This window comes from Bos indicus x Bos taurus, chromosome 24 (genome assembly GCF_003369695.1).
Source record: "Bos indicus x Bos taurus breed Angus x Brahman F1 hybrid chromosome 24, Bos_hybrid_MaternalHap_v2.0, whole genome shotgun sequence".
In the NCBI taxonomy this organism is placed as follows: Eukaryota; Metazoa; Chordata; class Mammalia; order Artiodactyla; family Bovidae; genus Bos; species Bos indicus x Bos taurus.
Window position 1 is genome coordinate 825198 of NC_040099.1, and position 16058 is coordinate 841255.

General features: G+C 56.2%; 1 protein-coding gene across 2 annotated transcripts in view; it reads right to left on the minus strand.

Annotated features, from left to right (window-relative positions):
• KCNG2 (potassium voltage-gated channel modifier subfamily G member 2) overlaps window positions 1-16058 on the minus strand; it is a 52480-nt gene that overhangs the window by 10973 nt on the left and 25449 nt on the right. The window contains exon 2 of one of the 2 annotated variants that reach the window (XM_027525578.1): window positions 10665-11333. In XM_027525578.1, the coding sequence (XP_027381379.1) occupies window positions 10665-11297 (633 nt within the window). In that variant the 5' untranslated portion in view covers window positions 11298-11333. Of the gene's footprint in view, window positions 1-10664; window positions 14693-16058 lie in introns of those variants that run through there. The other variant, XM_027525577.1, reaches the window with a different exon arrangement.

Sequence of the window (16058 nt, forward strand, 5' to 3'; positions counted from 1 at the left end):
TTCCCCACCACTAGTCTGAATGCTTCCTGCGTCACAGACAAGGACACAAATCTGAAGCCACTGCTCCTCATTTGTTCCCCAATCTTAGTCCCTGGTCCTGGGGTGCATCCACAGCAGTGGCTGTGCTCTTGCCAAGGGCACAGATGCGCTTTCTCCTCTCTTCTGTGCTGGGTTTGGCCCCACCCGTCCATGCACACGCCCCCGACGCACAGCTGCACGAGTTTCCCTGAGAACCTTTGGTAGCATCGACTTAACCGCACCTTCCTGGCTGCCTGGGTTCAGACATGGCTCCTCCACGAGGGCAGAGACGCCCAAGCTGGACAGTTGGTCCTGCGACGCTTCCCAGCTCCCACGACCCAGGCAGGAGGGGCCCCAGCTCCTGCGCCCAGTGCCGACTGGGTTCATCGGGAGGCGATATTTTCCAGGAAGGCGGCCCTCCCCGCTGACTGTGTCTGCACATCCACCCCGCGGCCAAGAGTAGAGACACGTGGGCAGGGCACAGCTCCTCACGGGTGGGACCGGGGCCGTGGCCAGCACTGAACGGACATCCTGGGGGCGAAGGACGGAGGGACAGGCGGGCAGGGAAGGCTGCATGGGGAGGATGTGGTGAGGGGCCCCCTGAGGCCGCCTGCTTGTCTCCCACTGAGAAATCCCAAGATGCTCACAGGGAACTGAGAACAGACCACACAGGCAGGTAGACGAAGACGATGGGACTGTGGGAAGTATAAATGGAGGTGAAGACGTGAGGTGTCGGCTTCCAGGGGTGAGCAAACAGAAGTTTAAAAAGCAGAAGGTAAATTTTTTTTTTTAAAGAACTAGGCAAACTGTTACCAGGCCACCCAGCACTGGTAGGCCAGGGTCCGGGGACTCGAGCTCACAAAGGCATGGCAAGGCATCCTCGGGGCAGCATGTGGGGCGTGGGTTTGCAGGCCCCAGATGGTACAGCCCCCGAGATGGGCACAGCTGAGGACCCAATCAGGTGAGCGTTTGAGTGGTGGAAGCTGGGTGAGCAAAGTGTTCATCCCAGCAGGGCTGGTGACAGGAAGGGCTGGAAGCAGGAGGGGACGCGTAAAACTACAGAACAGGACTGCCTGGCTGCTACTGTTAGGGGACCAAGTGGCTCCAAGACGCTGCCTGCGCGCTTCTCCTCCAGTCTCACGAGAGGCTCCGGAGCAGAGGCAGGGAGGCGCACTCAGGCTTCAGTAATTACCTCGCAGTTTATTTTCACTTTGTTCTCCATATGGCTTTGTACCTGCCCAGCCTCCGCGAAGAGCAAGCATCGTGTTTACAACCAGGACACTCTCTGAGGGGTATGTTCTTTGGGCCGCTGGGGGAGCAGAGGGACAGGCCATCCGGGCAGGTGGGGGGCCTGGCTGACCATCCAGGCAGGATCTGAGCTTTGGTGGCTGGTTTCTCCCCGCTCTGCACCCAGCTGTGCCCAAAGGGTGGTTCCCGCGGGCGTGCTGGGTTTACTCCTCTAGATGCTCACTTCTAGGTTGTATCAGGAAGAGCCAGTCTTCCAGGCGCCCCTCACCGTGCTCCTCAGAGCACCGCCCCCTCCCCAGGAACTTCCAATGCGGGGGTGTCCCACGCATACCCAGACCCTGACCCTCACCAAACTTCTGACGGGTGTCAGTGAGTTACTATTTGTGGTAAAATAAACAGCACGAGCTCTTCGTTTGGGAACAGCCAATTTGCTGAATTACAGCAGGCAGTGTCTTCTCATTAAAAATGTACAGTCATGTTATAATTAACATCTAGGGCTTGAAAAGTCACTCGATCATGTCTGAGTCTGTGATCCCATGGACTGAAGCCTGCCAGGCTCCTCTGTCCAAGGGATTCTCCAGGCCAGAATACTGGAGTGGGTAGCCGTTCCCTTCTCCAGGTGATCTTCCCGACCTGGGGATTGAACCCAGGTCTCCAGCATTGCAGGTGGATCCTTTACCAGCTGAGTCACCAGGGCAGCCCCATCTAGGGCTTCAGTGGAGCCTAGCATCACCTGAATGCTCAGGTCTGTTCCCGCCACTGCCTGGCACCATATAATCTCCCTGCCTTAAATGCGTGGCTTTTAAAGAAAACGCTGCAGGCCTGGGAGGGAAGAGTGGAGGTCAGGGCTCGGGTGCACCTGAGAGGCCCTGGGAACCCCAGCCACATCCGCTCCACGCTCAGCGTTCTCACAGCGGCTCCCGTGCTGCCAGCACAGGGCAGGGGACCCCAGGTCCTCCTGCAACACAAGGTGACTCCTGGCCCTCCCCCTCAGGCCCCAGCTGCCCAGCACGTCCTCGTCACCACACATCAGGGCCACCCAGGAGGCGGGGTGCAGCTGCCTGGGGGACCCTGGGGGCCGGCCGGGTGGGTGCCGGCTGCAGGGACCCACAGGCCCCACCGCCTCCTCCTCAGGCCGCGTCCACCCGCCTGCCCGCCCTCCTGAATCTGGAGCAAGTGACCGTCCCTCCTGATTTAGGCAGTTGTACGGAGAACAGGACCCTAGCCTCCCCAGTGAGGCAGCTGAGACGGGAAGGTTCTTGAAGCCGAGGGCAGTGGCCAGAGGGGGTCAGCGCAGACTTGGATGCAGGGAACCCCGCGGGGACTCCTCGTGGCTGCAGGAGGGCGGGCGGGAGGTGGCCAGGGGGTTGCCCCGCCCCTGCCTCCCAGCCACCCCGCCAGCCACCTCCACCACCAGGGAGGCAGAGGCTTCGCCACAGGCTCCGCTCGTACCCTGGGTGCGGCGAGGTGCCTGCAGACAGCCACGCAGCACGGGTCGGCTGCCTCTCCAGCTGCGCCTGTGGACGCTTCCCCCATCCGACTCCTGCCCTCCGCGGACCAGCAGCTCCCACTGTGTCCCCCACAGAAGCCGGCGCCTGGACACGGCCTCCTCACCTCCACCTGCCCTGTGGCCCATGTGTGCTGCAGCACCTTGTGTGCAAAAGGGTAATTGTCTGTGCAAAGCACTGTCAAAAGCCGTTTCACAAGCATTATTCAATTTAATCTCAACAACTCTGAAGTATCCTCATTTTATAGATGAGAAAACAGGCTCAGAAAGAAGACCACGTGTTTTTGGGTCTTCAACAGTCTGTACAGGGGCTGGGGTGGGAGCCCTGGTCTGCGTTTAAGTCTGAGAACTTGACCAGCACCTGTTTGCCTCTTGTGTGACAGAGAAGGTGAACCCACAGCCTTGGCTAGGTCATGGCAGAGTCTTGGGACCGGTCTCCAGTTCTGCACGTCAGGGGCTTGGCAGCTGCCACTCCCTCCGAACAACAACTAAAAATCTGAACAGACTGAAAAACACACTCTTCTCACGTCTGTAAGAGAAGGGAGGGCACAGGGCAAACCACTACCGCCAAGACTGGAGTGACAGCCGGGTGAACGCAGGGAGCCAGGCTTCCAGGGGCAAGACTCACAGCCGCCTGGAACCAGCGCTGGTAGGAAAACCTGAACTGTGGTTTTCAATTGCTAGAGGCTCAGTGTGAATAATGAATAAGTCTGAGAGTCCTAAGCTCCAGGGTACCTGTTGAGATTTACTGGGAGATTTGCTGCCAGGGCCCGCCAAGGTTCTCAGTAAATATGGGAGAAAAGAAGATACGCAGATGGCAACCAGCACATGAAAAGACGCCCCACTCATATGTCATCAGGGAGATGCAAGGGAAAACAACATGGAGACGCCACGCCTGTCAGAAAGGCCCACGTCCAGAGCGCCGGCAGCACAGATGCTGGCGGCAGGGGAGCAGCGGGGCTCTCAGTCAGTGTCGCTGGGGAGGCAAGGCGGGGCAGGCACTTTGGGAGGCAGTTTGGTGCTTTTGTAAAAAACTGAGTATATTTTACCTAGTGATATAGCAGCCACACTCCTTGGTATTTACCCAAAGGAATAAAAAACATGTTCACATGAAAACCTGCACAGGGGTGCTTATAGCAGCTCTGTTCATAACTGTCAAACCTGAAGCAGCCAAGAGGTCCTTCAGTCAGTGGTGGGTAAACCAACCCCAGAACGTCCAAACAATGGGGTATTATTAAAGGCCAAAAAGAAACAAGCTATCAAGTCATGAAAAAATGGATAAAACTTAAATGCATATTACTAACTGAAAGAGGTTAATCTGCAAAGGATTTCAACTATAGGACATTCTGAACAAGGCAAAACTACAGATAAAGTGAAAGGATCAGCGGTGCCAGGGCCTGGGGAAGGGGAGGGGGTCAGGGGAGGCACAGAGGGTTTTCAGGGCAGGAGAATGGTTCTGAGCGACACTGTTATGGTGGATACAGGTCATCGTACTTGTGTCCAAACCCACAGAATGGGGTGGAGCCCTAATGTAAACCGTAGGCTTTGGGCAGTTGCCAACGGAGGTTCGTCACTCTCAGGGAGGCTAATGATGGGCGATGCTGTGTAAGGGTGGGGCGGGGGCGCACAGGAACTCTCTGCACCTTCCTCTCAATTTTGCTGTGAATTTAAAACTGCTCGAAAAACTTGTCTTAAAAAAAAAAAAAAAGAACCTTGTAGTTTCTATTCTAGGCATTTGAGCATAAGTTTTTTTTCCCCTCAGACTAAAGCACAAATCCAAAACAGAAATCCCCTATTTTTTCTGCCAAATTTATGTGGAAAGTAGAGGAAAATGCCCCGAGCTCCATGTTTATCCCCTGGCACGTGTGGCTCTGTTTCCAGAGCCTTTCAGAGTCTGGCAGGAGGGTCCCCCGTGAAAACAGCCAGTGTTCCCTCCAACGCAGTGGCCGATGACTGCTGGGGCTTGGCCTGCAGTTTTGGGGGCTGGCAGGGGCTCCAGGCCAGAGTGTGGGCTGCAGACGAGACTCCCTGTGGGGAGGGGCTGCCGCTTCGCCTTCCTCGCAGTCCTGGGGCCCCCCTCATTTCACAGAAGAGCACGATGATCAGGGCTGGACCTGTACCAGACCCAGCTTCGCCTGCAGCGGAGTATCTGCCAGCAGGTCGTGTCGGTTCCTGGATCAGACCTTTGCAAATAAGAAACCCAACCAGCCAGACCCATGGTCCAGCCCAGGGCCCTGGGAGCCTCTGTCCCCAGCTCGGTCCTGGGACTTGGGGGCAGGGCCCTCTCTGGAGTTGGTGGCTGCACCAGCAGCTGGCTGGGGTCCATCCTCCTTTCCTCCTTTCAGCTTCTTGGGCCTGACCGCGTCAGGGAGCACCACAGCCCGTTGGCACGGTGTGATGACGGGACGCAGACGGCCCCTGCTGGGTGGGACTGGAGCCTCCTGGATGCGGGGCCTGGAGTCCGGCTGACGCGCGTGGGAGGGCCCTGAGGTCCTGTCCTGCTGCAGCGGCTCCAGTACAGCATTCTTAGCCCTCGTGGACAGGAAACGAGCCATCAGGGGCTGGACTGAAGCCCAGGTCCCTGTGCTCAGGGGCTCCTTTGCCACTGGCTCGAGCCCTGCTGCTGTCGGCGCTGAAAGAGCAGCTCATTGCTCGCGGCTCTCAAGTTGGACGTCCGCGGTCCGGGCACCGACACACTTGGTGTCTAGTGGGTCCCTGCCTCCTGCTTCTCACTGTGTCCGCTCCAGACGAATGGGTGGGCAGCTCTGGGTGGGCACTGTTGTAGGAGACTAATCCCATCACGAGGCTCGACTTTTATGACTCTGTCACCCCCAGAAGCCCCCTCCTGACATACTGAGCTTGGGATTCAGCCTGCGAATTCTGGGAACGTGACATTCAGATGGCAGCATTCTTCCCCCAGCACCCCAAATTCATGTCCTTCTCGCCTATATATTCCATCCTGCAGCCCCCCAAGTCTAAGAAACTTCGCTATCAACTCTAAGGCCTGACGTCGTCCAAGTCGGGGGTTGGGGGGACTCCAGGTCGAGTCATCAGAGGCAAAGCCCCTGAGCCTGTGCACAGACGGTGACGTGCTTTCTCACACCGCAGCAGGCCGTGCCCTGTGCCCCACGGAGCAGGCTGCAAGCCCGCTGCACCGGTTCTGTCTGTGCGCTGGGGAGCCCTGACTGACAGCTTGGAGCAGTGAAGCCCTCAGCCCGGCTCAGGCTGTTAAGCTCGACGAGCGTGTCTGTGCCCACACACAGCAGCAGCTCTGTCGCCAGCTTCCGATGCCGTTGCCAAGTGTCTTTGTGAATTTGGTGCTCGAAGTCGCACTCATGAAATCCATAACTAATTATGTGGGTCTTGATTTAATCATATGAGCTTAGAGTTAAAAATCGACTTGCAAGCCAAACACCAGCCTCCGTGAAAAGGAAGTGATGGGTTGAGCACAGCCTCTGAGGACGCGCTGTTCCCCAGGCCGGCGTGTGCACCCGGGCCTCACTACTCGCAGGCCCGGCACCGTCTCCAGGCAACACCCCGCAGGGAGGAATCCAAGAGCCAACTGCCAGAACAAAGGCCTCTCTGGTTCCGAAGGCCTGTCCTTAGCATCTGATCGCTGCGACATCCAGCGGGGTGGGCGCCAGTGTGTATGCCCGTTCCCGGGGTCGCCTAACCACGCTGAACACACCTCTCACAGAACCGAGTATCCAGCAGGGACGGGGTGCTCTGGGCGCACCTGATGTCTGCATGTTACCCGACAGCAAGGTGTTGGGGGAGTGGCTAGAAACATGCTCTGTCTCCTTCACTGAGACCCCAACACCCTAGGAGTGAGGCCAGAGGCGCTGTAGACCCCAAGGCAGCAGAATGGGGGGCTCGCCTCCCTCTGGCTTGGGGCTCTTATGGTGACATGCAGGAAGGAGGTCAGGGGTCAGCCCTGGAGCTGGAGCCTCCTGGCCACAGGGAGGGGACCGCAGCAGGAGAGGAGAACCAGCTGAGGGGCCCTGGAATGAGGGAGGGAGTCCCCTGGAGGAACCAGCTCTGCAGGAGGCCCGGTCCCAGCAGGACCATGAGGCACAGACTGGCAGTTTGAGGAGGCCATTGGTGGTGGTTTCTTTCGCAGCAGCAGGGACACACGCAGGTCTACGACAGAGCCGGAATCAAGGCCCGACCCCAAACGAGTCCCCAAGAAGCAGGCCTCAGTGCTTGCTGAGCCAGCTTCAGATGGCGGGGGCCAGAGAAGGGGTCTGGGGGTCGCGCAGGGCGGGCACCCAGGCGGAGCCCAGCCCTCAGCTGCCCCGTGGCCTTCACCTGCTCTGACTTGGACCACGAGGTGAGGACCATGGAGTTGGGGACCCCCCACCCCCTGCATCTCAATGGGCGGAGCAGGAAGTAGCAAGGGCTGGGGCTGCGTGCCCCTCGGCCCGGGGCCCCCCTCGGCCTGGCGCCCCTCTAAGCCTGGGGCCCCCCTCGGCCCGGGGCCCACTGCTCTCTCGCTGAGCGTGAGGGCTGAGGGTCCTTGGTACCTTGTGAGGCGCCGGATGCAGTGGAACCCTGGCTGCTTCCCCCTGGTGGTCTGCGCCCCGCCCGCCCCGCCCAGCCCGTCCACCTCTGTCTCCAGGAGTCTGCTGACTCCAAAAGCCTCAGGTGGGTGGAGTCACACAGGCTCTGTCCTGACAGTTGGCTTGTTTCCCTTAGCACAGCGTCCTCAAGGTTCGTCCCACAAGTATGCTTTTCCCATCATCCATCCTATAAACAACGAAAAGCAGAGACCAGCTCTCATTCAGTTACGACATGTGAAAGCAGATTCCTGACAGAGCCACCACTGGCCACAGGGGCTTCCCGGGCATCGAGGAGACTCGGGGATGACCACAGCCTGGACTCTGGTGGGGCAGACTGCCCAGAAGCCCCCAACAAGCACACAGGCCCTGCACAGCCTCAGGCAGCACCAGGGCCTCTGCCCACTGCTCTCAGCCGCCCTGAGCAGTCTGGCTGCAGAGTCCTCCCTGGGGCGGGGAAGGCACCCTGAAGCAACACGAGAGACTCCAACAGTGAGACCCGCCCAGGGCCAAGGCAGAAGAAGACATCCCTGTGCCCAAAAGCCACGCCCCAGCTGCCCCAAAGCCGGGGTCTCTGTGCACTGGGGGCTTCCTTCAGCCCCATGGGGGTCTCACTCACTCAAGGGGGCATTTCATGGGCTTGCAGCAGGAACCACGGAACTGTTTTCCTATGATTCCCTGAATAATGGAGGATACTAATCTTTCCTCTCCCTCCATGCTTTTCTTTACCAACACATAAAAATAACCACCAAACACTAACACTGCCAGAGATGACGAGCGACATCCCCAGACTGATGATAACGGAGCCGCACCAGCCACGTCTGATTCCTGAGGACTCTTCCTGCTCCCCAAGATCCTTTTCCAGGAGGAAGTTGAGTGCATTGATCTGGACCATCCACTAGAGTGTGGGTGCCCCGCGGAAGCATCCTTGCTAGTGCAAGACAGGACCTCAGGCTCAAGGGACGGTCGGTGCTGAGCCCCCCAGAGGACGCTTTCTGGAGCCTTCAAGAGAAGACTTGAACTTTTAAAAAGAAATTACTTAGCTACTTAATTAAAATCAGAGATCACATACAGATAATATTTTAGCCCAGGCTAAACTCTACTGGGGAAAAAACCCAACAATCAAGAAAATAATGAAGGGTTTCACGTTCTTCTCTGCCCTACATCTCCAACACCTTGTGCCTGGAAACTTCCCTGGTAAGTCAAGGCTGCAGCAGCAGGGGAGACAGCAGAAGCTCCCCAGAAACATAAACACAGAATCATCACAGATGCCAGCTGGCCCACTGCTGGGACAAGCCCCAGACCCGAGGGCAGGACTCACCAGACACACGCACATGTGTCCACAGCAACGCGTGTCACAACAGCAAGAGAGGGAAGCAGCCCAGGGGCCACGGATGGACATCGGGCGAGTAAGGAGAGGAGACACATGCCAGGGGACGCTACTCAGCCCTAAGAAGGAAGGAGTGTGACACCTGCCACAACGCCGTGAACCTGAAGAACGCGGTGCCTGCCTGATTCCTCTTAAATGAGTCCCTAAAGTTGTCAGATCCACAGAGGCAGAAGGTCCAAGGCAGGTTCTGGGGGCTGCAGAGTCAGTGTTTAATGGGAAGAGTTTCAGTCTGGGAAGATGAGAGATTTCTAGCAACGGATGGTGCACGTGTGACTGTAGTTAATGCCACTGAACTGCGCATAAAAACAGCTCAGCTGGTGAATTTCATGTGTATTTTGCCTCACACACTCAGTGTTGATGAAACATAAAACCTTTTCCTTCCTGTGGCAGTGACACCACCTACTGTGACTTGGCACCTACTGTGTGCAGTGTGCCGGGAGTCCGGCACAGCACACAGGTAAGTCCATGGATTCACCAACACATGGACACAGCACGTGCTCACCCACACTGGGGTCCTTACTTCCTAACCTGAGGACTCATTTGGTGAGACAGTGTCGGGTGGCAGGAAGTGATGTTTTTGGAAATGAGGAAGAGGTGGGTGATGGATATGAATGGTGGCTGACATGGGGCCAGCAAGGAGACTCAAAGCCAGCTCAGTCTCTGTGACACAGCCCTGACTTCTGTTCCCTGATTCTTGCGTAAATGGTTTCCTCCTCGGATTGTATGGAGTTATTGCTGCTTAGAAAGTCCAAACACGTCTTTAGAAGCAGAATCCAAAACCTGGGTCTAGTTAAGACAACTGGAAATGACAGCCCAGGAATCAGACACCCAAACAATGAAGGAAGCAAAACCAATTTCCTAAAATTTACATTTAAATTTGATCTGCAGTCAGGGTCACCAGGCTCCCAGTGGAGCCCACTCACAGCTGTTACCAGAGGACTGGACTCTGCATCGCTGAATAATGAGCTGACCATATCAGGTGAACTTGGACATGACCCCGGACAGCGAGGGGCTCTCAGGGAGGGGTTATGGGAGCTCTGACCTGCTCCACCTGGACGGGGGTGGGGGTGTTCAAGTCCAATGCTCACCCCTGGAAGCTGGAGCTGGAGAGCAGGCAGGCAGGGAACCCCCTGCCGCTCCATGAGGAAACGCAGGTGGCACTGTGCAGGGCGACACAGTCACATCATCAGACACGCAGCAGCTCCTCCCTCCTGACCCCAGCCCCGACGCCATCCCCTCCGGCCTCCCAGAATGTGCCTGAGACCTTCTGGGGCGCGTGCAGCACACAAACACCTGTGAGCTCTGGGTGACACCTTAACCCGTGGGGACACTTCCACCTGTACCTCTCAGGTCAACAAGGGAGCACGAAGTCCACCAACTGCTCAGACACCAGCCCCAGCACCTCCACAGAGCCAGTGCAGGAGCTGGGCGCCTGGAAGAATTCCCAGGTCCCCTTTTTCTGGTCCAGGATGACGGGACTTGAGTTTACAGCACAGCACTCTCTAGAGCAGGCATTTTAGCTCCGAATTGTCCAAGCTTCTGGGCCCGGCCGGCAGACAGGATGGGTGAGAAGGCCGCGGACCAGCGGACTCACTGAGTTCTCAGAACTAGCAGAAATTTGGAGCCTCTGCCAGCAGTGGACAGCCTGGTGCCCCCGCGGTGCCAGCGGCTCTCTCCCCCGAACCGGAGCTGGTGCGGTGGTTCCAGGGCCCATGGTTTCAACCAACGGGGCAGGGGTGCCTAAGGCCACCAGGCCGTGGGCGCCCCTCCATCCCCTGGCCCAGCTGCCTCCAGGCCGCAACTCGAGTCCAGCCCTAGGTCCCCGCTGACCCGCACCACCCCGGCCGGTTCCGTCTCCGCCACCTCCAGCCCTGCCCAGCCCGGCCGCCTGTCCCAGCCCCAGTCCAACCCGGGTGCCCTGCCAGCTGCCCTGGCCCGCGCTTACCCTCTCCTCTTCGGCGCGGATGTCCGGCATGGTGCTGAGGCAGAGGCCGACCGCCGTGACGGCCACGAAGGCCACGGACACGCAGGCGAAGAGCTTGCCGGCCGGGCCCGAGCGCGGGTCGTCCACCACGTCGCGCAGGCGCCGCCGGCCGCGCGCCAGCCGCCCGCCAGGTCGCGGGGTGCAGGCCGGGCTCCCTGGTGCCCCGCGCTCCGCCGGCCCCGCGCGCGCCTCGGCCGCCTCCTCCTCGCGGCGGCGCAGGCGGCGCAGGCAGCAACGCTCCAGGCGCGCCTCGTCAATGCCCCAGTAGGCCAGCTCGTCGCGGAAGGCCAGGGCGCACGGGCCGCGCAGCAGCCGCAGCTTCCCGGCGCGCAGCAGCGCCACGATGGCGCGGAAGGCGCAGGGGCTGCGGTCGAAGAAGAACTCGTCGCGGCTCACGTCGTAGTCGTCGCACACGCGCAGCAGCTCGTCGTGGCCGCGGCAGGTGCGCAGGCGCTCGAGGCGCGCGAGGGGACAGCGAGCCAGCGCGGCCCAGGCCAGGCGCACGCGGCAGCCGCCCACGTTGATGATGACGTGCCGGGCGCGGGCCCCGCCGCCACCGCCCCGCCGCTCCGCGGGCCCGGGCAGCAGGGCCATGGCCCCATGCGCCGCGCCGGGGTCGGGAGGCTGGGCCTGCAAAGGAACGGAGAGCATGTTAGGCCGCAGGCAGGATGGAGCTGGGGGCACCCTGCCTGCGCGCGACCCAGGGGCCTGGGACCAAACGGAACCCAGGGCTCCCCCGGCTCCGGCGCTGCATACCTGAGGCCCCCCCTTTACATCTGCGTATCTGTTTGGAAACAGAGTCCCTGAGTCAGGAACCACATCACAGAAGTTGCATGGACTCCTGTGGGTTCTTTTCCACACTACTGAAGGGAGGTTCCAGTCCTCCCCGAATCCTGCCAGGATGGTCTCCCTCAGTGCTTGTTAACATGATGGGGCCGCGCTCGGGCACCAGACGCTTCCCTGCACTGTGGCCACAGGGACGGAACACAGGAAACAAGCAAGTACCAGCCCGGAGCCTCTTTACCCGGGAGTATGAGCGAGGACATGGGCCGGGCAGTCCTCTGGAGGGGAGAGGGATGGTTCTCAGAGTGTGGACTGAGGGCTGACAGCACTGAAATTATCAGGAGAACCTGCAAAATATATATATTCCTGGCTCTCCACTTAAAATTCAGAGTGACTGGAAAACTGCATAGCAAGGACCTCCAAATATCCTCCCGTTAAAGCAAAGATGGGGAAAAAAACCCCATCAGAATTGACTTTTTTGGAACTCCAGACACTAACCAAAGGGTAGCAGCAGCCGGGGGAACACTTGAGAAAGAACCCCTGAATCTCGGTAACAATGTTAACTCAGCATTTTAACCTGCCCCTAGCTTCGTGATAGCCTTGAAGGTGACACCCTGCGTTCCTGGCACCACGACTGGCACTGGGAGGGGGAGAGTGCACCCCATTCAGGGGGAACCGTAACTGTTGGGACCTTTCTGGTGGCGCCCCTGAAAGACCCATCAGAGGGCCTGCCTGTACCTCCCCCGACTCAGGGCTCTCCCAGGGCAGAGGTGGCCACCCGAGCAGCTTGTGGAAATCACTTACATGAAAACGTTTGCCGAGACAAGGGATGAACTTTGTGTCACGGCAAACAACAGGCTAACCAGAAGGCTAGGGAGAAGAGGCTGGGGAACGAGATGCTTTGAAAAGCTCTGAGGAATTCCTGGAAACCTAGAATGCGGCTCACATGCCTGGGGCCGTGGGCATGCTCTGGAAAGACCTGAGAAGCCGCCACCTTCCCCTGTACCCCCCTGCAGGCTCTGCACCAGCAAGACGTGAAGGTGGGGGGCGTGCGGTGAGGGACAGCCTGCTGGTGTTGAAGTGCCCGGACACACACAACTAATCTGCAGAAACTGGTTTTTGTTTCTGTTCCAGGCATTTGAGATGCTCTGTCCAATCACTTTCTGACCATTAAGCTAATGCAACAGAGACATCTGCAAGACAAAGACAAAAAATATAGACTTTGCATAATTTATTCAGGAAACAAGAGCCCTGAAATGCTTCCCCATCCACCGTGTGGGTTATAGGAGGCATTTAAGCACTGTAGATTTTTTTTTTTTTTTAATGACTTAATAGAAAAAAATGGGCAAACTATCACCGAGTTTATAGTAAAGTGGAAAAAATAGACTTTAAATATACGAAAAGACGTTCCAGTTCATTCCTAACAGCAAAATTAAACATCTCAAGTTGCCACGGGTATTGCGTTGTAGGGTGGGAGAGGTTGAGGACACAGTTTATTGCATCCGCTTCTGACAGGTGGTAACTGGTAAGCCCTCATGACAGGAGGTGGAAGGTGTGAACTCACCCTGTAGGAAGCAGGGATGTTTGTCCCTCCACACTAGGGAAAGGGTCCCTATACCCTAGTGAAAGAAATCTGCCCTGGGGAGAGGATTAAAAGATTTCTCTGCCTGGCTCTTTGAGAATGCATGTCTAAAAATCCTACCTGCACAGTAGGTATGAGGTTGAAACTTCTGTCTCAATGACAGAAACCTAAGAAATGATCACCTGTGAGAGGAGGTCTCATGTTGACCACATCCAGAGACTCTGGTTAGACCACACACAGAATCACCTGAGGCAACTCTGCCCCCAGGGGCATCAGGGAGGCCTGGGATGATTTTGGGTGTCATGACCAGATACGACAGTTCCCCGCTGGCGTCCGGTGGGAAGAAGGCGAGCGTGCCATGAGACCACACAGTGCACGCGCACGATACCCAGCCCAACGCCGACAGCACCGCGGGTCTGCAGGGACGGGCTTGCCACTGAAGCCTCAGAGGCTCCCACTGGGGAAGCCCTCACAGATGGACTTACAAACTGAAATTATAAAATACACAGGGCAGAATCCCACCTAAGCAAACACCGGCAGGCACAGGAGTAATAGGGTCGGGCTCCGGTGGTAAAATTATCAAAAATAATTCAATGCATCAAAGAAGGAATTAACCCCAGAGGATGAAAGACATTATTAAAAAGACTAGGAGAATCTCATAATGAAACCCAGTTTCCAGAAGTGAATAGATAAGACTGAAAATAGAGATGGTCAGTTTGGGGTCAGGCTGGGTCAGGTTGAGCTCAGGCTGAGTCAGGTGAGGCCAGGTTGGGGGGTCACACTGGGGTCAGGTTGAGGGCAGCTTGGGTCTGGTTGAGGTCAGGTTGGGGTCAGGTTTGGTCAGGTTGAGGTCATCTTGGGTCTGGTTGAGGTCAGGCACGCTGGGTCTGGTTGAGGTCAGGTTGGGTCAGGTAGGGGTCAGGTTGAGGTCGGCTGGGTCAAGTTCTCTCCCAGGAACCCTCCAAAAGGAGTCAACAGAAGACAGACAGCACAGACAAGAACACATATGGAAGATAAAGTGAAGTTATCAATACTGTTTAGTAGGAATCCCAAGGGAAGGCAACGGAAGATAGGTGGCATCCGGCCGCAGCTTGGAGTGACCACAGGATGGCGAACACCCCCACTGGGCACTTTTCGGGGAGACCTGGGGACCTCAGTCGAGAGGACCTGACTTTGCGGTACTTCGGGTGAGACGTCACCCCATTCCTGGATCCTGGGAGCTGCAGGTGGGGTGGTGCCAGTTAGGGATGCTGCCTCTGGGGGGTCTGTGAGGGGGGCATCAGAGGGGTGTGTGTGTGTGAAAATGAAAAAGGGGAAAAACACACAAGATTAGACAGGGGTCTCAAATACCAGAAGACCAACCCACAGTTGAAGAAATATTTATTCTGTAGCTGAATTTACCAATTTCTATTTAGGCTTAGAAACATGAACTGAAACAGATTAAAACCTGTTTAGTGGAGGTAAACCTTTGGATCTCACAAGAGAACTGAAGTATTCCTCTCTAGGAAAAATGTCTTTCCTTGTGCAAAACAGATAACTTCCTATTTGGAGGAGGTGACCTTTAAAATGAGCAAATTTGGAAAACTCAGCAGTGGCCACAGGACTAGAAAAGGTCAGTTTTCATTCCAATCCCTAAGAAAGGCAATGCCAAAGAATGCTCAAACTACCACACAATTGCACTCATCTCACACACTAGCAAAGTAATGCTCAAGATTCTCCAAGCCAGGCTTCAACAATACATGAACTGTGAACTTCCAGATGTTCAAGGTGGTTTTAGAAAAGGCAGAAGAACCAGAGATCAAATTGCCAACATCCGCTGGATCATGGAAAAAGCAAGAGAGTTCCAGAAAAACATCTATTTCTGCTTTATTGACTATGCCAATGCCTTTGACTGTGTGGATCACAATAAACTGTGGAAAATTCTGAAAGAGATGAGAATACCAGACCACCTAACATGCCTCTTGAGAAATCTGTATGCAAGTCAGGAAGCAACAGTTAGAACTGGACATGGAACAACAGACTGGTTCTAAATAGGAAAAGGAGTACATGAAGGCTGTATATTGTCACCGTGCTTATTTAACTTATATGCAGAGTACATCATGAGAAGTGCTGGGCTGGAGGAAGCATAAGCTGGAATCAAGATTGCCGGGAGAAATATCAATAACCTTAGATATGCAGATGACACCACCTTTATGGCAGAAAGTGAAGAGGAACTCAAAAGCCTCTGGGTGAAAGTGAAAGAGGAGAGTGAAAAAGTTGGCTTAAAGCTCAACATTCAGAAAACGAAGATCATGGCACCTGGTCCCATTAATTCATGGGAAATAGATGGGGAAACAGTGGAAACAGTGTCAGACTTTATTTTTTTGGGCTCCAAAATCACTGCAGATGGTGACTGCAACCATGAAATTAAAAGACGCTTACTCCTTGGAAGGAAAGTTATGACCAACCTAGATAGCATATTGAAAAGCAGAGACATTACTTTGCCAACAAAGGTCCATCTAGTCAAGGTTATGGTTTTTCCAGTGATCATGTATGGCTGTAAGAGTTGGACTGTGAAGAAAGCTGAGCGCCGAAGAATTGATGCTTTTGAACTGTGGTGTTGGAGAAGACTCTTGAGAGTCCCTTGGACTGCAAGGACATCCAACCAGTCTATTGTAAAGGAGATCAGTCCTGGGTGTTCTTTGGAAGGAATGATGCTAAAGCTGAAAGTCCAGTACTTTGGCCACCTCATGCGAAGAGTTGACTCATTGGGAAAGACTCTGATGCTGGGAGGGATTGAGGGCAGGAGGAGACGGGGACGACAGAGGATGAGATGGCTGGATGGCATCACCGAGTTAATGGACATGAGTTTGAGTGAACTCCGGGAGTTGGTGATGGACAGGGAGGCCTGGCCTGCTGCAATTCATGGGGTCGCAAAGAGTCAGACACGACTGAGCGACTGAACTGAACTGAAATGTACCTGGGCGGGGAGCCACGCTGCTGAGCCCCCA